Source organism: Anabas testudineus, chromosome 1, assembly GCF_900324465.2.
Source record: "Anabas testudineus chromosome 1, fAnaTes1.2, whole genome shotgun sequence".
Taxonomy (NCBI): Eukaryota; Metazoa; Chordata; class Actinopteri; order Anabantiformes; family Anabantidae; genus Anabas; species Anabas testudineus.
Genome location: NC_046610.1, coordinates 19,558,454 through 19,580,475, shown reverse-complemented (window position 1 = coordinate 19,580,475; position 22,022 = coordinate 19,558,454). Strand labels below are relative to the sequence as shown.

Here is a 22,022-nt window from a genome sequence, read left to right as displayed (position 1 = left end):
GTTCTTACAGACATGCAGCAGAATGCACCCACACCAGAGCAAACTTTATGGGTAAAACATGGAGCAGTTAAAGTAGATGTCATCTACAGAATACAAAATAAACCATGTCTTCCAAAAGGCTTGTTCCACACTGCCGCAGTTTTGAGCCATGGGCCCTGCCATGCCTCAACAGGAGGGATGGTGAAGGTGGTGGAACAACATTTCTATGCTCATGGATTTAATACTTATTCAAAAAATGTTTGTAGAGCTTGTTTGATATGTTGTAAACATAATGTACAGGGGAATGTGCGACCTAAAAGAGGGCATTTCCCACAGGCAAAGCATCCATTTCAGTTCCTACACATGGACTTTATTGAACTAAACAAATGCAACAACTATAAGTACTGCCTTGTACTGATCTGCCCCTTTTCTAAATGGGTAGAGATCGTACCAAGTAAACATGCCGATGCAGTAACAGTAGCTAAAACTATATGTAAATAAATTTTGCCAGAGCATGGGATCCCAGAGGTGATAATGGAGCACATTTTGTGAACGACATCATAAAACAGATGGCTACACATTTGGGAATCACTTTAAAGAACCATTGTTCATATCACCCCCAGAGTGCTGGGTTGGTAGAACGGACAAATGGCACGATCAAACTAAGATTGAAAAAGACTATGGAACAAACAGGGAGACCATGGCCAGATTGTTTAGACTTAGTAAAGACATATATGAGAATAACTCCTACTGGAGACGGGTTAACCCCATTTGAGATCATCTATGGGAGACCCTTTGTACTCCCCATCTTCACAGATGTGATAGAAAAGCCAGAAGACACTTACTCTTTAGCAGATTGGATGTGTAGAATGTTGAAAGAGAAAGAAGTTGTAAATGCAAATAATCTGCCAGATGGTGATTTGTCTTCACAGGATTCAGCTATTAAGCCAGGCGACCAGATCCTGAAAAAGGTCATCAAAAGAAAAAACTGGTCCTATCCAAGGTGGGAAGGTCCCTACACTGTCCTGCTCACCACACCCACTGCAGTGAAGATAGCTGAACGCGCCACGTGGATTCATCAGGGCCACTGCAAAAGAGTAATTCCCCTGGTTGGCACTGCGTAGGGGTGGAAGTCGACCGGTACCAAAACTTTTGGTCGCTGAAGAAACCAACTGATCCCCGCGTCCCAGCTATGGCACCAGGGGTAAAACTCGTAGCAGCAATATGCACTGTCATGGTAGGGGTTTTCTTTTTTCTGTATGAGACAGGACTCCTTACTGGGAAGCCGCCAGACAACAGACCAACCTACCTCAACCTAACCAAGCGATGGACAACAACACCTATTGAGGACTGGGCCTGGAAAAACCTGGACACTGAGCACGCACACCCATTTGAGACCAATATGTGGTATCGTTATGCCAAAGTTTTAGCCAACTCCTTTCATGATCATGACATGGATGCACCCCAGCTTGATCAGTATGAGGATGCTATGTAATGATGCATACATTGAAATTAGGAGACTAAGTGATGTATTGTTGATGCTTCATAGTGAATCCTTATAATGACAAACAGGGGGAAATGTTAGAGTAAAAATGATTTACTCAGTGATAATTATCTAATTCTCTTATTACATTTTTGTTTGATTATTGTTTCTTACTTCTTGTCATTATGAAGGATATTTGTTTTTGATGTTTAATCCTGTCAGCAACAGGAACATGTTATACTCTGCTAATGCTGCATTCTGCACACAGACATAAAACAGGACAGGTCAGAAAAAGGTCAGCATTCTCAGAGTTGACCAGTTCTTGTTGCTATACACCTATGAGCAGTGTTTTATCCTTATATGGAGTTCTTTTTCCTTGTAAAATGATCATCCTTTAACCATACCAGCCCCCATCTGTGACTTCGGGGTGTGTCTCATTTGTAATAAAAAGCTTGCACAAAGGGGGAACGGACGGAGTTGGAGATAGGAAATCCTGGGTGAAGCATTTATGATGCTAAGACCTCAGGCCGGCTCCCCTTGCAAGTAAAAAGGCCGAGTGTCCTTGTTGTGCTTTGTTGTCTCCATCTCTTAGTGTATGAAACCTGTTGTGGTAATTTTGGACCCAACATATGCTTCATGGCTTCTTCAGGCTTACAATATTGATTTGATGAATCTTATTGTCTTTGTAGTTGAGCTGTGTTCTATCTATTTAGCATAGGTAAATGCTCCATCTGTGCCCATAAAAATGGATGAATCTGAAGGGTCGTGTGTACAAACGGGCTCTCACACAAAAATCAAGAAGGGAGAGTATATGTGATGCAGAATCCAAAGCTGGCTGGGTACCAGGCCGAAACGGTGACAAACCCAAAACACCTTCCACTGAATACTGCATATATTTTATCATCATCTCAGTGTTATAATTAGTATTACTATTTATTTGAAGTTTTATTTTTTTTCATTATTTCTATTTACATTATGACACAGCCAGTGACATTGTATTATTTGTATTCAAAATGAATTTAGACTGAAATATATTTAAATGCTTTCACAGATAATATGTAACAATGTGCATAATTTTGATTAATTGTTGACAGAGTATGTAATTAGTTAAACAGGTTTTCATCACTTGACAGCATTAGTATCAATAGATAAAGAGTAAATAGATCATTTATATTTTGGGTATTTCAACAGTGGCTTTTTATTATATTAACAATAACAATAATACAAGCTTTCATTTCATCGTCGACTCTAAACTTCATTACAGTAAATATTTTCTGTTGTGTTGAAGTTTTCATACATCTCGTCCTGCTGGGCTCCACCTGTTTCATCAAACTGGTTGCAGGTGTTCTGCTGGTTGGATGTCCTTTTCTTTGAGTACACTATAACGTCCTGATTTTCATAAATCTACAAAAGAAGGAAGACGTTCTGTAAAACACAGATCAGATTACTGTGAAGTTCAGTGAAACTGTTCATTATCCAGATCAAAGTCTAAAGCCATGTTTTTAATGTGTTTTAATTCTACTACATTAAATGTACATTCACATCAACTAGCACACAGAGCTTTATCAATCATCTCTCAGAGTTATCAACTTTGATTTGATCACCTCTAACCCCACAGAACTCGATCAGGCGACTGCATGTTTAGAGTCGACATTCAGTTATACCTTAGATAATGTAGCTTCAGTTAAAAGAAAAATCATGGTATAACCATGACATGTATACTTTAAAACAGACCACTCAAAAATTAAAACATAAATGGTGCCAAACTTATTTGTTAGTATATCAAATAGCATGGAAGGAGCGCATCCTGAACTATAAAAAAGCTCTTAGTGCAGCTAGATCAACGTATCTCTCCACTCTTATAGAAAACAACAAAAATAACCCTAGATTTTTATTTAACACAGTAGCCAAATTAACTAGAAAGAAGACCACTGCAGATATCTCAACAACAATGTTGTGCAGTAGTGAGGACTTGATGAACTTTTTCAATAACAAAATTCTACATATAAGGCATAAAATTCAAACTTTAAAACCAGACAATTTAATTGACGCAGATGATAAACTAACCACAGCCGATCAGTACCTAGAATACTTGAAGAAAATGAACTAATTTTACTAATCTCTTCTGCAAAATCATCAACTCAATAGAACCCCTGTTTAAAAAAAAATGAATTCTTTACTCAGTAGTGGGTATGTTCCAAAATCTTTTAAATTAGCAGCTATTAAACCGCTAATTAAGAAACCTGATCTCGACCCCTGTCAGCTATCCAGTTACAGACCAAAAGAAAATCTCCCCCTTATCTCTAACATAGTAGTGGGGCAGCTATGCACTTATCTACTTAGAAATAACATACACATACTGTATCAGTCAGGATTTAGGCCTCATCACAGCACAGAGACAGCTCTTGTTAAAGTAGTAAATGACCTCCTATTGGCCTCTGATCCAGGTTGCATCACTATGCTTGTGTTACTCGACCTCAGTGCAGCTTTTGACACCACTGACCATAGTATTCTCCTTCACAGATTAGAAATTGTTTTAGGAATTAAGGGAACTGCCCTCTCCTGGCTTAGATCCTATTTGACTGATCGTTATCAGTATGTAGATCTAAATGGTGATTACTGTACATGCCCTCCAGTGGAGTTTGGTATTCCACAGGGTTCGGTTTTAGGCCCACTGCTTTTTTCCCCTCTGCATGCTTCCCCTGGGCAACATAATCCGTAAGCAGGGTATTAGCTTTCATTGTTATGCTGACGACACACAGTGATATGTTTCGTCAATACTAGATGAGGAAAAACAGCTTAATAAAGTTGAGCAATGTGTAAAGGATATAACTACCATTGCTATGGCGCCATGTGTGTGGCAGCAAGTCTCAGAACACATATACTTATGCCCCCCTCCCACCTTTAGGACGCTCTGACCACAACCTGGGGCTGAAGGCCCTACTAAATGAGAAGAAGAGGGCCTTTCTCTCGGGGGACAAGGAGGAACTGCGCAGAGTACAAAGGGATTTAAAATAAAAAATGTACCCGTGTCTTCCATGTGGAGAGGTCTAAAACACATATAAAGCCATGGTGAGGCTGGGAATGATCGACAGGACAAAGCCTGGGCAAATTAACTGAACCTGTTCTTTAACAGATTTGATTCTGCCCTGTCTCCTGACAAATGTCAGGAAGGCAACAGGCCCTGATAACATCAGCTCAAGCTCCACAGACCAGCTCTGTAAGGTGGTCCTGTCCATATTTAACATGAGCCTCAGGCTGGAAAAAGTACCAGTACTCTGGAGGACTTAATGCCTGGTTCCGGTCCCAAAGGTACCTCTCATCTCAAAGTACCTTGAACCACTTCACTTCCTTAACCTCCCACCTGATGAAGGCTATGGAGAGGATCGTCCTCAGCCACCTCCGCACCTCCGTACCTGCAGCATCGGGCCCTGTCTCACCTGGAGTCCCCTGGGAGCACTGTGAGAGTCATGTTTTTTGATTTCTCCAGTGCTTTCAACACCATCCAGCCATTACTGCTGAGGAGGAAGCTGGAGGTGGCAGGTGTGGACCAACATCTGGCTGCTTGGACCATCAACTACTTCACAGACAGGCCACAGTTTGTGAGGCAGCGTGACTGTGTGTCTGATGTGGTAGTCTGCAACACGAGGGCACCTCAAGGGACTGTGCTCTCCTCTTTTCTGTTCACACTGTACACATAGGACTTTAAATACAACTCCCACCACTTTCACCTACAGAAGTTCAGAGGTTCTCAGATGACAGTGCCATTGTTGGCTGTGTATCTGGGGGGGATAAGCAGGAGTACAGGGGGGACATCTCTGACTTTGTGGGCTGGCATGAAAATAACCACCTGATCCTAAACACCAGCAATACAAAGGAGCTGGTTTTTGACTTCAGGAGGTCCCCTCCACCACACTCACCGGTGGGCTCAGACGTTGAGACTGTGGACACATTTAAATACCTGGGTGTTCACCTTAACAATAAACTGGACTGGTCAAACAACACGACGCTCTGTAGAAGGGCCAGAGTCGCCTTCACCTGCTGAGGAGACTGAGGTCTTTTGGTGTGTGCAGACAGCTGCTAAGGACTTATGTTGACACTGTGGTAGCCTCAGTAGTCCTTTATGGAGTTGTGTGCTGGGCAGGGGGCAGTACAGGCAGAGACAGGAAGAGACTTAACAAACTGGTTAAGAAAGCTGGCTCTGTCCTGGGCTGTACACTAGAGTCCATCGAGGAAGTGGCGGACAGGGGGATGTTGGCTAAACTAACATCCAACATGGATAACACCTCCCACCCTCTACACCAAACTGTAGAGGCTCTGACCAGCTACTTCAGCACGAGACTGTTACACCCACAGTGCAAGAAGGAGCGCTACCGCAGGTCATTCCTCCCCACAGCCATCAGACTATACAACACAGTACTACAGTGACACACTATGTACCCACACTGTGTATTTCATTCGTTGTTGCTGTTGTAGTTTCTGTCATTTGTTTTTATACTGGTATTAACTGGCTACATTATTGTTGTTTGGTGTGTCATTTAATTGTCGTGTAAGTTAAACATTTTACATGACACTTTACTCAAAATGTTTTACTTGATTTACTTGATCTTATGTTTTTTTACTTTTTATTTTTTCTTGTGTAGTTAATACTGATGCTGTCCACTTTATACGGTTATTCTATTCTTCTATACTGATAAATAAATTCTCATCTCATCTTATCTTATCTTATCTTATCTTATCTTATCTTATCTTATCTTATCTTATCTTATCTTATCTTATCTTATCTTATCTTGTAAGAGACTGGATGCTAAGTAACTTCCTTCTGCTTAATCCTGATAAGATAGAATTACTAGTCATAGGACCACATGCAGCTAGATGCAAGATTTTACATCAGACTGTAACTCTGGATGGCCTATCTGTTACATCTAGTGCAACAGTAAAAGACCCTGGTGTGATTCTAGATTCCAGTCTTCCATTTGAAGCTCATGTAGATAATATCACCAGTACAGCTTTCTTTCACCTCAGAAATATTGCCAAGATAAGAAATCCTTTGTCACTAAACGATGCAGAAAAATGTGCTCATGCTTTCATCACCTCTAGGTTGGACTACTGCAACGCCTTACTGTCTGGCTGTTTAACTAGGTGCAAAAACAAGCTTCAGTTAGTTCAGAATGCAGTACCTCGTATAATGAAAACTACAGCTGGGGGCAGAGCTTTTTCTTACAAAGCCCCAAAGTTATGGAATAGACAGTCTAACCTAAAAACCTGATTGGTTGCTTTACATCCCAGGGAGCCCTCATGTGTGTGTTTTCATTCTGGCTCTCCTTTTTAGTTAGGCTGCCATAGTTAGTCCTGCAGGAGTCCCTGCTGCACTCTACACTAATTATACAATCACCTCATACATTATCTGACTGTGATCATAACCCAACTCTTATCTCTCCTCCTCTCTCCTCTTCCATCTTCCTGTCTCTCTGTTGAGCTACATGTTGTACCCTCTGCCCTCTGGTCCCGGTGCCCCACTTTTGGTCAGAGATCTCGTCGAACTTTTTGGTTATAAGCCACATTACAGAACAAATGAAAGTTTTAACGTGACGATAACACTAAATGTATTGTACTTCATCCTGCTGAGACTTAAATGACTGTTCAAACTTTAACAGCAGTAGTTATTAAGACATTTGAGACTGACACTGCCATACATGTAGCCAAGCTGCTGACATGACTTTTATATTTTCAATTTAAAGCTACTTTAGAGTTTCCTGCAGAGATTTATGGTAAACAGAGAAAAACACTGGTCATGTCTCTGATGACCTACTGAGTTTTCCTCTAATGACATCACCAGGATTAAACATCCACTTGTTTCTGAGAAACATGAAAATCTGATGTTGTATGTTATAATATTTCCACCAGTTGAACTTGTTCACACTTCTGATCTTTCCTCAAACACCACCAGGTAAATCTAACTTGTAGACAGAGGATTATTCAGCAGACTGCAGTGAAATGTGCTCAGCACAGTCACAGTTTTAAACAAACCCATTGATTCTGATGATCCCACTGCCTGTACAGTCCTGATCATTGGTGCATTATTCTTCCCCACATATTTGTAATATGCACAACATTAAATCCATCTGGTGGCTTTAATGATGGTCACCATGGACAGTCTGACCAGTCTATAGCTATGCAGCTCCACACACAGCCAGCTGTGATGCACTGCACATTCTGACACCTGTCAATCACGGCAGCATTACATTTTTCCATGCTGAAAATCACCAGGTGGATTTAATGCTGCAGCTGATCAGTGTAGATTGTAATGAACATTTCAGTCTTATGTGTCCACTAGCAGTGGTTTTGACTTTGATTTTCTTACATCAGCTTCTCCTTCATCTGCGGCTCTGGTGGTTGTTCTGTTCTCTCTGGCTGCAGTTCCTGGAAACAGCACAGTACAAATGTTCAGTTTGTTTACATTCACATGTATGTGCATTGCCTGTGTGTATGTGTATATGTTTCTGTTTGCGTGCATACATTTGTACTGTATGTAAAACATACCTTGCACTTTGTGACATTTGTATTTATAAATTACAACCAGGACAAATATCAGTATGAACGTCAGTGCAGCCGGTACAATGAAAACCACAGGGTTAAAGACCACATCTGAAAAAAAGAAACATGTAAAAATATCCTTCCTGATAACTCACAGTAGCAGCATGTTCCTCATTTATCTGATGACAATTGCTTCATCATTCACACACAGTAGCAGAAGTAAAACCACATATGAGAAATGTAGCATCACTGTCTTCATTAATGTGTGTTTTAATACAGCTGCTAGTTTATCACATATACACACAGGATCAGTTTTGTTTCTCAGGTGGACGATATGATCATTTACACTCATTTCCTGGACTACTTCCTGAATACATACTGGATCCTCACACTTTGACCATACGCACTACGTGCATTGTTTGTAGGTCAGCTGGTCGTACTGCTCCCTCATATAATCAGCTGCATTGTAACTGTGTTGCTCTTTTACCTAGTGACAGTTGAATCTTGGTGTAGTTTCCAAAAGTCCACTGTGAGTCTGAACCACACCAGTATGTCCCAGCATCACCTGCTTTCAGCTCTGTGATGGTCACTGAGAAAGAACTGGAAGAAACATCATCTAGCAGAGTGAACCTGACGTCAGTCTGTCCTGAGCTGTTTTGACTGGTCACCATGTCTGTACAGTTTCTGTGGTGGTCTCCCTTACAGAGGAACTTCCTGTTTGTCCCATGTTGTGGTGGATAGGGACACTGCATAGTTAGTGGACGTCCCACAGGGCCACTCAGTTTGTTGGACTTCACACAGCACCACTCTGTGAGACAGAAGAGGCTTTGAGCCAAATGACCTAATAACACATCAGCTTCAAAGTTTAGTGATGAACAAACAAAAACTCCATTTACTTTATGTACATTTCTATTGATGTGAAACAACAGTGACCCAACTCAGTGTGTGATGAGGTAGATCTGTGACCTCTCACCTCTGACCTCCAGATCAACAGCAGAGAAAACATCCAGTCCTGTGTTTCTCTTCACTCCACAAAGGTACGACCCAGAATCCTTTTGGGTCAAACTGGTAATGGTCACTGTGAATTTTCTTGACTCCTTGTCATCAGTCAGACTGAACTGTGTGTTTTGTCTGTTGTTAGAGGTGATTAGTGCCTGCTGCAGACATGAGGACGGCTGGTTTCCTCTGCAGATGTACTTTATGTTGTTCTGGTCCTGAGACTCATATGGACAACAGATGGACACTGAACCTCCCTCATAACTTTGGACTTTGCTGGAACTGTCACAGCAGGTGTTTTCTTATAAAAAAAGAAAGAAAGCAGATACCATTGCAAACACAGATACATTTTGTCTGCTTTAAAATATCACCTCTTACCTCTGACCTCCAGATCGACAGCAGAGAAAACATCCAGTCCTGTGTTTCTCTTTACGCCACAAAGGTACGACCCAGAATCCTTTTGGGTCAAACTGGTAATGGTCACTGTGAATTTTCTTGACTCCTTGTCATCAGTCAGACTGAACTGTGTTTTTTGTCTGTTGTCAGAGGTGATTAGTGCCTGCTGCAGACATGAGGACGGCTGGTTTCCTCTGCAGATGTACTTCATGTTGTTCTGGTCCTGCGACTCATATGGACAACTGATGGACACTGAACCTCCCTCATAACTTTGGACTTTGGTGTGCTCTGATAAAAAAAGAAACAAAGCAGATACTGATACAAACACAGACACTAGCCAGAGAATACACGCGTAAACAAAAAATCAGCAAATCTCTGTCAAACAGGAGAGCTGAGTAAGATTTTATTCCTTAAATAATTCATCTATTTTACCAAGTGTGGAATCTTTGTCAGTCATCATTTGGTCCTTTTTTCTGCTTTAAAGTGTGACCTCTCACCTCTGACCTCCAGATCAACAGCAGAGAAAACATCCGGTCCTGTGTTTCTCTTTACTCCACAAAGGTACGACCCAGAATCCTTTTGGGTCAAACTGGTAATGGTCACTGTGAATTTTGACTTCTTGTCATCAGTCAGACTGAACTGTGTGTTTCGTCTGTTGTTAGAGGTGATTAGTGCCTGCTGCAGACATGAGGACGGCTGGTTTCCTCTGCAGATGTACTTCATGTTGTTCTGGTCCTGAGACTCATATGGACAACTGATGGACACTGAACCTCCCTCATAACTTTGGACTTTGGTGAAACTGTCACAGCAGGTGTCTGTCAGAAAGTGTAAAATGTTTAGAATTTATCCTTGTGTAAAAGTAAGAATATCAATATTTATGAATCTTTAGTAAAATACAGAAGCATTCGTTTAGAAAGTGTTCAGTATCTGCAGGCACAATAACGTCTGTGGATTAATGTTATATTTATATATAAGCAGCTTTTAATTGCTAGTGTGGATCAGTTTTTAAGTCTTTAAAGTCTCTAATATTTAATGCAATGAAAACTTTAATATGTGATTTGTCATTTAATCTAAACAAAAGTACAAATAATATATTAACATTGTACTTTGTTTTTCATACATACTTATCTATAACTCAGTCAAAAATGTTAGGACAGATCAAATTAGACAGCTTATAAAAAATGTGACAGCATTCAGGATGATTCCAAAATCATCAGGACAGTTGATAATAAATGGTGATATCATGATCATCAACCAAAAGCTCAGTCTTTCTAAGTAAAGATGGGCCGCAGCTCATTATTTTCTGACAAACTTCGTGAGAAAATTGTCCATGAGCTCAAAAAGAATATTTCTAAATGTAACATTATAAAATTGTTAGGTCTTTCACTACAGTTCATTCTATTGTGAAAAAATTCAGGGTCTGGACGGATCAGAGGAGAAATCTGTGCGTGTAAAGGGAAGATGCCATTAATGAATGTGCTCGACCTGTGTTAACGTCTCAGTTGTTGTTGTATAAAGAACCATCATGATATAATGTTGAATACAGCCACACAGGCTTGGGAGTAAACCACTGAAATACAACCTGAAACTCTACTGTGCAAGAATAAAGACATACATCAACTCTATTCAGAAACAAATTCAAAGAACAAGACCATCCAGACTGTTGTCAGCTAAAGATGAAAAAGTCAACAGTGCTACGACAGAGTGGCTCCACATACACAGAGAGTCTGTACTTGACCGGCCTGTCTGCAACAAGTCTCAGACTCAACTTTTTAAAATGTATTAATGTTTACAAAAGACAATTTAAGGAAATCAGTGAAAACACAAAAAATCTTTTTTGTACTTTTATCACATAAATATAATGAAAGTCTACAATACAAATTCATTGTAATGTATAAAAAAATCCTAGTTTGTTCAATATTAATCTACAAAGTAAATAAATTTGTCACTTAAGTTTAGTGGAGGAGACCGTGTCTTTCCATAGAAGTATATTTAACAAAGATGTGCCTCATTACAAATACCTAACATTGTAGATAATTTAATTTATTATTCTGTGATCCCATATTAATAATAAATTATAAGGTCAACCAGTACAAATCAAACAAAGTGGTGTTGATTAACAAAATAATGAATTTCACAAAAATATAGAAATTGAATATGTTTATTTGACCCTCTGACTATATTCAGATTGTTTTCAATATAGATATTTTTTTCACACCTTGTTAAATATGATACAAAACAAAGACATGGTAATTCATAGGATATTGACATCACAAAGTGATGAAAATAATTTCTAATTACCTTTCTCCACCTTCAGTTTGACTTCAGCAGGGTAGTAATCATTTCCACTCCTCGTCACCCCACACCAGTATTTCCCAGCATCGTTTTGATTAAGATAAGAGATGGTGGCTGTGAAAACCCGTTTGTGTTTGTCATCACTGATGGAGTATCTGTTCTTCTGCGCTTGTGTTGTTCTGATCAGAACATCATCATCACTGCCGCAGTCGTTTCTGCACAAGTACTTCTCATAAGACTCGTATCCCTCATCATAAGAGCAGGAAACTTTAGCTTCTTTTCCTTCATATCCAAACACATGGATAATCTCTGCATCACTGGTCACATAACAGAGATAAACTAGAAAGAGAAGAATTGAATAAGTGATGTGATTGCAGTAATTAACTATCATTAGCTTAATTTGAGTATTTCTGTACCTCAAGGTTGTATTATTCTATACAATGCTTCTGTTTGCATAAATACAAATACATGTAGTTGTTTTTTCGTTCAAAGAACTTACTGAAGAGGATGAACAGCAGAATTTGAAGGCACCACATCTTCATCTTTTGTGAGCAAAGAGAAACCACAAAATAAGTTATACTAACATAGAAATGTTCCACCCACAACTTGTGTCAATGTGTCATGTAAATGTTGAACTGTCCCACTAGTGCACTTTGATCAGTTTTTTTTTAGTTAAGCATCTATTCTGACAAGCTCACTTCCTGATTTCTGATCCTTACGTGTGAAACAGAGAAATTATAACAGTAATTCATTTTCTTATTCTCATATCAGTTTAACTGACTGAGGTGGTACAAAGAAAACAAACTCACCTTCATTTGAATCCACTTAGACTATAGTTAATAAATATAATGTTTTTCACTGCAGGACGTGAAAGATGATCAGCTCCGTCAGCTTTTAGTTGGTATATTGTCAATGTAGTTCAGTCATCAAGTGTTCACATTTTTGCCACCAAGGGGCGCTACAACCTAATGTCTTTTTTCGCTGAGACGGTAAATAGTATATGAGTGTAATGATAACTGCATTTTAAAATCTATACAGTTCCTTTTATTTGTTCTCCCCTGTTCGTGCATATGTATTAGTACAATGTTTATTTCATTGACACAGCTACCACTTTTAGTTCCTCAAATCTATTTAATCTCGTTGTACAATGTTGCAAAGACAATAAAGTTTATCTATTTGAATGCCACTTGAATTGACTTAGTTAATATCTTAAAGTAACCATATTATGCTAACTTAGACAGACCCAAGGTTTGTGAGCCCGTGAGAAGAAAACTAGGATTCCAGATGTGAGGTGCATCATTTCCTTTAGCCAAGATTATGTTGAATGGTGAATGAAAGTTGAATATTTTTTCTTAAAGAACAGTTAAAAGTTTAAGTACATGGCTTGATTACCACTGATAACATGACATAACATAGGATAATGACAAACTTTAGCTAAAGAGACACTCACACTTGTTCTCCACGGACAGCAGAGTACGGCAGTCTGAGATCAATGAAGAACTCCTTCCGGACAATGATCTCTAATGGATCAGCCACACAGATACTTTAAAAAACAAAAAATAAATAAGTCATTAAACATAGAAAAGGGAAAAGTAGGAAGCTGGGACAGAGTAATAGACATGGGGTGAACGCCTTGTTTTTATTTAAGTTAGAGGAACAGATGAAACATGAGAGAGATTTCAGTCACAGAATCCTCACCCATGGTTCTTGACAGACTTATGTCAGTGAACTGCCAGGTGGTGATTGAGTCTTGTAAAAGAACATTTTTCACTAACGTTGTGGAATTGCTGAAATTTATGTTTGAGGATGTTGAAGATACGATGTGGCATATCTTCATTATAATGATAGAAAATTAGCAAAAACATATTTGTGACTGTAGGTAAAGAGACATTTAATTTTAAGGTGACAGGGTTGAATTTCAGTAACATACAGTCACAAAAGCAGAGAATGTGCTTTCAGTCATGTTTTGAAAACTCATGGTCTCAAGTAATCAGAGATCAGGTTTGATCTTTTTATCAATAAATCTATTGCACATTGTTTGCATACAGAGAGAAGACCCACAATAAATTGAAGGTACAAGTCACTGGTGTTCAAGTCCAAGTCAAGCTGCAAGTCATCATGAACCTGGTCTAACTCAGTCAAAGTCATGTGACCCACCTACATGATTAATTATTTGATATGCTCATAAAGTCTGCAAGTTACATGTAGCCCATTGAAATCAGTATAAAATGTTAATATCAGGTAAAATAAAAAATTAAACTAAAATTCAAATTCCCTTGCATGAGCTAAAATGATAAAGCCCCAAATGAAATTGTGTGAATGTGACTGATGTCCACAATTCACCTTTCAGTGAGACCTACAAATCACCCAGTATCTACCATCATCAGGACAGTAAACAAATAAACTTGTGTTGAAAATGTGTTTGAAATAGATTAATTTGGTGACGTGATGAAATCTGCTCAACTGTTCTGCTCATCTCCTTGAACAGTTATGAATTGTATTTCTTGTTCGTGTTAGGATATGCACAACGAACCTCGTATGGACAAACACAGTTAATAAAAGATATTCAGAGATGTATAAAAATAAGTCAGATTTACTTACAGTGGAGGATCCTCAGCTAGAGAACAGACAGGCCAGCAGACACAGCCGGGTCCAACCTGATGCCATATTTGTCTGTGATGAAATGTGATCTGATCTTCTGTGTGATCAGATTGTTGGTTTCAGTAACCAAGTGAGAAATCGTGAGTGTTTATGTTTCATCAGATCATCAGTGTTGTCTTGATAGTAGTGAGATTGGTGAAGATTAGATCACATTTTTTTACTAATTCATGACCCAGTTGCACACAGTGCCTTCACTGTTTTTTCCCACTGTTCATGTGACATAATGACATTAATTGTATAAATAAATGCAGACAGACAAAATCCAACCCTGGTAGTGAAGTGTTCTGTTACATGTTTAGTGGTCTGTGGGCTCTGGAGGGAGTACATGATGCTGTGTCTCTATTCTATTCGAGCTTGGCCTCCTTCTCCACTCTCTTGGTTGAGTCCTCTTGTTTCCAATCACTGCTTTGGCTGCCAGAGGACGCCCTCTGATATCAAATGCAGTCAGTCTGCAGAAGTGCTTGATCCCTTTGTGCTGCTGTCCTGTCTGTCTCTGTTCTTCTTAGAATAGTTTTCATGTGGAAGCCACCACGGGCTGCTCCTGGATTTGTGCATGCTCTGGTGCATGGATACAGGGATTTCCCTATCTGGGTGCTGCTCCCACTGGTGCTGTCTTTTCTTACTAGTGTTGCACACTCTGGCTGCAGCTCCCTTTAAAACTGATGAGACAAGCTTCTCTCAAGTCTCTGTTGGGTAAAAGTGCCATAATGGCTCTGAGCTCTACCCAAAGGGTGATTGATCTGTTCACTCTCTTAGTTTCTCCAGAATACTTGCAGATGTAGGAACAGCACACAAGTGTTGAACATGAACATGAACTTATATGCCAAACAGCAGCAGTTATTTCACAATTAGGATGATCATCTTGGAAGGGTCCTCTTCTGCCCTCCATGAGTCCAACTTGTTGCTTAGAGCACCTTTTTATTACTCTTAATGTTATTTTACCCAACCCACTGGGTTCTAAAGCTCAACATGGACTCACTTAACAAAATTATTAAATACTTGGTCCAGCCCTTTGTTAACCTCTGCAGATTGAATGTTGAGAGGACATGTGCTCTGCAGCATCATGAACCTACTCATGTTCACTTGATTATTTTCATACACATATGACATTTCCTCCTGACCCCACAGTGTTTGGCGAATTGCAGGTGTAACTGACACGTCTCTTATGTGTTGGTGCCAAGTTTCTGTTGGGGACTGTGCCATGTTGCTCCCTGTCTGCAGTTTCTCTTAGATTGGATTTGAAGGAAGGATTTAAATCACCCCCATCCATCAAGTACTTGAAGCAGCATATAAATATCTAAAGTTACAGCACTCATTCTGAAGAATCCTGTAAACCCTCTCACTGGCCACTTTTAACACTTGCACTTTCAAGGCAGGTGTACTGCACCAATACAATTATATAAATATATAAGCCTACAGGGCATCATAACAGTGTTGGGGGTCATTGTTTCCCCGTCCTTACGCTGCCTCAGGAAGGCCACAGGGAGGTGTACTCATCAAACACATGTTGCTACAGGAAACCAAAATATTAATTTAAGGTCATGTTGTACTTGCACGTCTACGTTGTTTGAGTCAGTTAAAATAAATAATGAACAAATAAATCACATTACATTGAGCCCCCAACAAGTGAGATGTCTTTTTATTTCACCACATTTGTCTGACAGCTTTAGCTACTAGTTACATAGATTCTTCATACACAATAATCACCTAATAAATGAAATGTTAATATCTATAAACCATCTGCAAGTTTAAAAGTACAGAAAGTGGATGCATCTAAAATACAATTTATAATGTGTATATATATATATATATATATATATATATATATATATATATATGTATATGTTCAGCTTCAAAAACAGAGTGATACTGAGAACCTTCCAACACCGGACAAACTTGTGTTTGAAACATGGAATTCATCCCCGACACCTACAAACAGATGAAGAAATAAACATTAGGAGTCCTGCAGATCTTTGGATCCGCATACGTATGTGAGCAGCTATTCTCCACCATGAACTATGTTAAAAACAAACACAGACGACAGCTTACAGTCCTGCGTAAAGATGAAAGGGACTTCGTAAATCTCCGATATGTCAGAGGCTGTGTCAGAGGTTCAGGGGCAGGGGTCCCATTAACCAGGTAAAAGAAATATTTATGCAGATATTTTGCAAATATTTATTTTTCATTATTGAGTAACATAGTGCATAGTGCCATGCTACACGCTCCAAAGGCATATTAGGACGACGGCTCACTGGATTTTCTGTTCGATAATTTAATAACCTTTTCTCTGTAGCACTTCATAAATGTCATAAGAAACACGCTAGTTGTTTATACAAAGTGTAAAGGGAAAAAACAACAACAATGTTATCTTCATTTTAGATGTCAGAAAGTATTTGTGGCTCCCACTGTTTTCTTTTCTGTGGTAACTAGGTCCAAATGGCTCTTTGGGTGTTAAAGGTTGCCGACCCCTGTCCTAAATCAAGACAAGACAGAGTTTATTTTGTTTGGTCCTAAAAATCTCAGAGACATGATGTCTAATCACATTATTACTGTAGATGACTTAGTATTGGCCTCAAGTAATACTGTAAGAACTCTCAGAGTTACCTTTGACCAGTATATTTCCTTTGTTTTATACATAAAATAAATCTCTAGAACTGCCTTTTCTGAGAAACATTGCATCCTGTCCCAAAGTGAAGTTGGAAAACTAGTCCTGTGCATTTGCCACTTCCACACTGGACTATTGTAATTCCTTATTAATAGGATGTCCCAAAAACTCCTTAGAAAACCTCCAGTTAATCCAAAATGCTGCAGCCGGAGTTCTGACTGGAATTAGCAAGAGAGATCATATTTCTCCAATGTTAGCTTCTTTCCACTGGTTCCCTGTAAAATCCTGAATTAAATTTAAAATTATGCCCCTTACTTACAAAGCCCTTAATAATCAGGCTCCATCTCCATCATAAACATAAAACTTTTATTATATTCCTGAGAAGATAATTATCTTCCTAAGGCAGGAAGATAATGGCATTAGCATTTATTTCTAGTATAACAGGCTTGGAAAGGTCTGCATAGGCCAAAGCAGGGGAAAAGTTTGAAATGCAACTTCACAATCCTATGTCCAATGATCTTTTAGCATCTTTCTTTTTTTATTTGAATTATGAATTATGAATAAACTACATAGCATGACCATATTTTTTGCAAAGCTTGCAGCAGGACTAAAGATGATTTTAGGTTTCTGGTGCTGCTGGGCACTTTCCAATTTGCAACAGTTACAGTTTTATCAGGGTCTGTGGAAACTGTGAGATGACAAAACATGACACATATATTTAACTTCCTTCTGGAAAAGGCAGCATTAGTTTTATTAAGGTTCTCAATTCTGGAGTCAGCTGCAATACCATTTCCAGCCTTTCTGAATGCTGTTCACAGTAATAATCGTTTCTCTTTACAAACAAAGGAACTTCCTGCAGAAAGTGAACAACAGATTCTAAAGGCTCAACATCTTGACTACTTAACAAAAGGGCTGACGGTCTGTTAATTTATGCTACTCTGTGAATGTGTAAACAAACTTGGTAAATTCACTCAGTTCCTCATTCTTATTATCATGTTGATTGAACCTCTTTTGAAAACCTCATAATGACGTTATTGATATGAGTTCTTCAAATTGACTATTCAAAAACCGCCAAGGCCACCCTTGGTGGCTGTTCTGGTCACTCTGGCTGCAGTTCCTGAAAACAGCACAAATGTTTTTTTGCATTCACATGTATGTTTGTGTTCATGTTTCTGTTTGTGTGCATACATTTGTACTGTATGTAAAACATACCTTGCGCTTTGTGACATTTATATTTACAAGTTACAACCAGGACAAATAACAGTATGAACTTCAGTGCAGCTGGTACAATGAAAACTACAGGATTAAAGACCACCACATCTGAAAAAATATAAACAAATCATTCACACAATCAACAACATTTCAGAGCTACTTAAATTTATTAATTTTCTGCACATTCAGCTATCTGGTCAAATTATGATTCTGTACAATCCCAAGTCTCATTTTGCTGTTAGATACACTAGATGTGAACACATTCATTCAGTCATTTTCTTGTGACTCTCACTAGTCACCTTGTATGGTCACTCGGTTTGTGTGACGGCCTGTTCAAGGCAGATTTAGACATGTGCTTTTATCTTATATTGTCTTGATGATGAGTTTCACTGAACTCCGGGAGATATTCAGAGCCTTGGAGATGTTTTTGTATCCATCCCCTGACTTATGCTTTACAATGACCTGATCTGGGTTGTTGGGAGTGTTCGTTTTTCTTCACGGTGTAATGGTAGCCAGGAATACTGAATAACCAGTGACTGGACCTTCCAAAGTTTCTTATACTGCATCCCTTGAGATGCATTCACTTCACTCAGGTGATCCCCATTTCACTAAATGTGGGACTACTAGCACCAAATATCTGGACCTCTGTTAGATTAGGTCAGTCATTTTAAAGGGGGTGAATATTAATGCAAACACTGAACTCACCTGACATATTTTTATTTAATTGAAATTACTTTGTAGAAACTTGTTTTCACTTTGACATTTATCAGGTATTTTTCTGGTCAAAGTTGCTAACTTTTATTGACCACTACTGATTTATAATGTTAATAAAAGGATAAAACGTCCAAGGAGGTGAATACTTTTTATAGGCACTGTATAAGTAAATCTGGCCTCCGTTACTGTTATTTTTTATGACACCGCTTCAGATTGTCGCTGAAGCTGTTGGTTGAGTTGGAGCCAGTTATTACTGATTTATTCTAGTGGTTCCCACCTATGATTTAAGACAGAAAAAAAGCTCTGAAATACAAAAATACATTTATGTTATTTTCTGGTCTGTAGTGAATTATTAGATATTTAGACCACTTTGTGTTTTAATGTTTCAATTTTTTAATATTCAGAAATACAGACAGGAAACATTTATTTTATGGAACTTACAGCTCAAACTAAGAGCATAGAATAATTTGTTTTAATGTGACATTAAAGAAATAAGTTTTTTTTTTTTTTTTATTAATAAAAGTAACATATTTTATTTAATCAATTATAGTCAAGGATTAATCCATGCTTAAAATATGCAGTGTACCACAGGCTTTGCTGTAGTGAAGCCCCTATTCAAAAAGCCTACTCTGGACTCAGGGGAATTATAGACCAACAACCAATCTGCCCTTTATCTTTAACATTCTTTATATTTTATTTATATTTTTATTTTTTCGTATTATATGAGCATCTGCACAGCAATAACTTGTATGAAGATTTCCAGTACATTTCCAGTATAGTAAAGAAAGAGCACCGGTAAAGGTCATTAATGATCTTTTATTAGCATCAGACTATGGACTACTCACTATACTCGTATTGTTAGATCTCAGTGCTGCATACGACACTATAGATCAGAACATTTAATTATTCAAACTGGAACATATCATTGGGTTCAAAGGAAAAGCACTAGGGTGTTTTAAATCATATCTATCAGATAGATTCCAGTTCGTACATGTCTCTTCTTCATCTGTGACCTTGGTGGTTGTGGGGATTTATCCGAACAGTTTAACACTTATTAAATACATTAGTATTAAATGTTATTAACAAAAAACAATAATACAAGTTTTATCATCTGTGTGGACGTTGTTCATCTCATCATTGTTGACTGTAAACTTCATTACAGTAAATATCTTCTGGTGTGTTGAAGTTTGCATACATCTCATCTTTCTGTGCTCCACCTGTTTCGTCGTACTGGTTGCAGGTGCTCTGCTGGTTGGACGTCCTTTTCTTTGAGTACACTACAACATCCTGATTTTCATAGATCTAAAAAAGAATTTAAAAGATCATGTTAACTAGTCATTTCATTTATTATGTGTTTCAGAAGAAGACGTCCTGTAAAACATAGATCAGATTACTGTGAAGTCCAGTGAAACTGTTCATTATCCAGATTAAAGTCTAAAGCCATGCTGATAACCTACTAAGTTTTCCTCTTATGACATCACCATGACATGATAATTGATGCATTATTCTTCCCCACATATTTGTAATGTGCACAACATTAAATCCATCTGGTGGCTTTAATGATGGTCACCATGGACAGTCTGACCAGTCTATAGCTATGCAGCTCCACACACAGCCAGCTGTGATGCACTGCACATTGTGACAGCTGTCAATCACGGCAGCATCAAATTTTTCCATGCTGAAAATCACCAGGTGGATTTAATGCTGCAGCTGATAAGTGTAGATTGTAAAGAACATTTCAGTCTTATGTGTCCACTAGCAGTGTTTTTGACTTTGGTTTTCTTACATCAGCTTTCTTCTTCATCTGCGGCTCTGGTGGTTGTTCTGTTCACTCTGGCTGCAGTTCCTGAAAACAACACAGTACAAATGTCCAGTTTGTTTACATTCACATGTATGTGCATTGACTGTGTGTATGTGTTCATGTTTCTGTTTGTGTGCATACATTTGTACTGTATGTAAAACATACCTTGCACTTTGTGACATTTGTATTTACAAATTACAACCAGGACAAATATCAGTATGAACATCAGTGCAGCCAGTACAATGAAAACCACAGGGTTAAAGACCACCACATCTGAAAAAAAGAAAAATGTAAAAATATCCTTCCTGATAACTCACAGTAGCAGCATGTTACTCATTTATCTGATGACATTTGTTCTATTATTCAAACACAGTAGCAGAAGTAACACCACATATGAGAAATGTAACATCACTGTCTTAATTAATGTGTGTTTTAACACAGCTGCTAGTTTATCACATATACACACAGGATCAGTTTTGTTACTCAGGTGGACGATATGATCATTTACACTCATTTCCTGGACTACTTCCTGAATACATACTGGATCCCCACACTGTGACCATACCCACTACGTGCATTGTTTGTAGGTCAGCTGGTCGTACTGCTCCCTCATATAATCAGCTGCATTGTAACTGTGTTGCTCTTTTACCTAGTGACAGTTGAATCTTGGTGTAGTTTCCAAAAGTCCACTGTGAGTCTGAACCACACCAGTATGTCCCAGCATCACCTGCTTTCAGCTCTGTGATGGTCACTGAGAAAGAACTGGAAGAAACATCATCTAGCAGAGTGAACCTGACGTCAGACTGTCCTGAGCTGTTTTGACTGGTCACCATGTCTGTACAGTTTCTGTGGTGGTCTCCCTTACAGAGGAACTTCCTGTTTGTCCCATGTTGGGGTGGATAGGGACACTGCATAGTTAGTGGACGTCCCACAGTGCCGCTCAGTTTGTTGGACTTCACACAGCACCACTCTGTGAGACAGAAAAGAGGCTTTGAGCAAAATGACCTAATAACACATCAGCTTTCAAAGTTTAGTGATGAACAAACAAAAACTCCATTTACTTTATGTACATTTCTATTGATGTGAAACAACAGTGACCCAACTCAGTGTGTGATGAGGTAGATTTGTGACCTCTCACCTCTGACCTCCAAATCAACAGCAGAGAAAACATCCAGTCCTGTGTTTCTCTTTACTCCACAAAGGTACGACCCAGAATCTTTTGGGGTCAAACTGGTAATGGTCACTGTGAATTTTCTTGACTCCTTGTCATCAGTCAGACTGAACTGTGTGTTTTGTCTGTTGTTAGAGGTGATTAGTGCCTGCTGCAGACATGAGGACGGCTG

The 22,022-nt window shown here is 38.8% G+C and overlaps 2 protein-coding genes across 2 annotated transcripts in view; both read right to left on the bottom strand.

The window, feature by feature from the left end:
- The window catches only part of LOC113162450 (tektin-4-like), a 17,543-nt gene extending 7,620 nt beyond the window's left edge, over positions 1–9,923 (bottom strand). Inside the window, exons 1-4 of the mRNA XM_026360582.1 lie at positions 9,889–9,923; positions 8,487–8,807; positions 8,006–8,110; positions 7,827–7,885 (exon numbers count right to left, since the gene is read on the bottom strand). Coding sequence (XP_026216367.1) covers positions 7,827–7,843 — 17 coding nt within the window. The 5' untranslated portion in view covers positions 7,844–7,885; positions 8,006–8,110; positions 8,487–8,807; positions 9,889–9,923. The remainder of the gene's footprint in view (positions 1–7,826; positions 7,886–8,005; positions 8,111–8,486; positions 8,808–9,888) is intronic.
- Positions 8,175–22,022, bottom strand: LOC113161871. The gene is made up of 7 exons (XM_033325927.1): positions 21,818–22,022; positions 21,329–21,649; positions 18,165–18,272; positions 13,137–13,206; positions 11,693–12,003; positions 10,175–10,206; positions 8,175–8,309 (listed from the first exon to the last, which is right to left on the bottom strand). Exons 2-7 carry the CDS (start codon positions 21,591–21,593, stop codon positions 8,175–8,177), a joined length of 921 nt encoding a protein of 306 aa, XP_033181818.1. The 5' UTR covers positions 21,594–21,649; positions 21,818–22,022.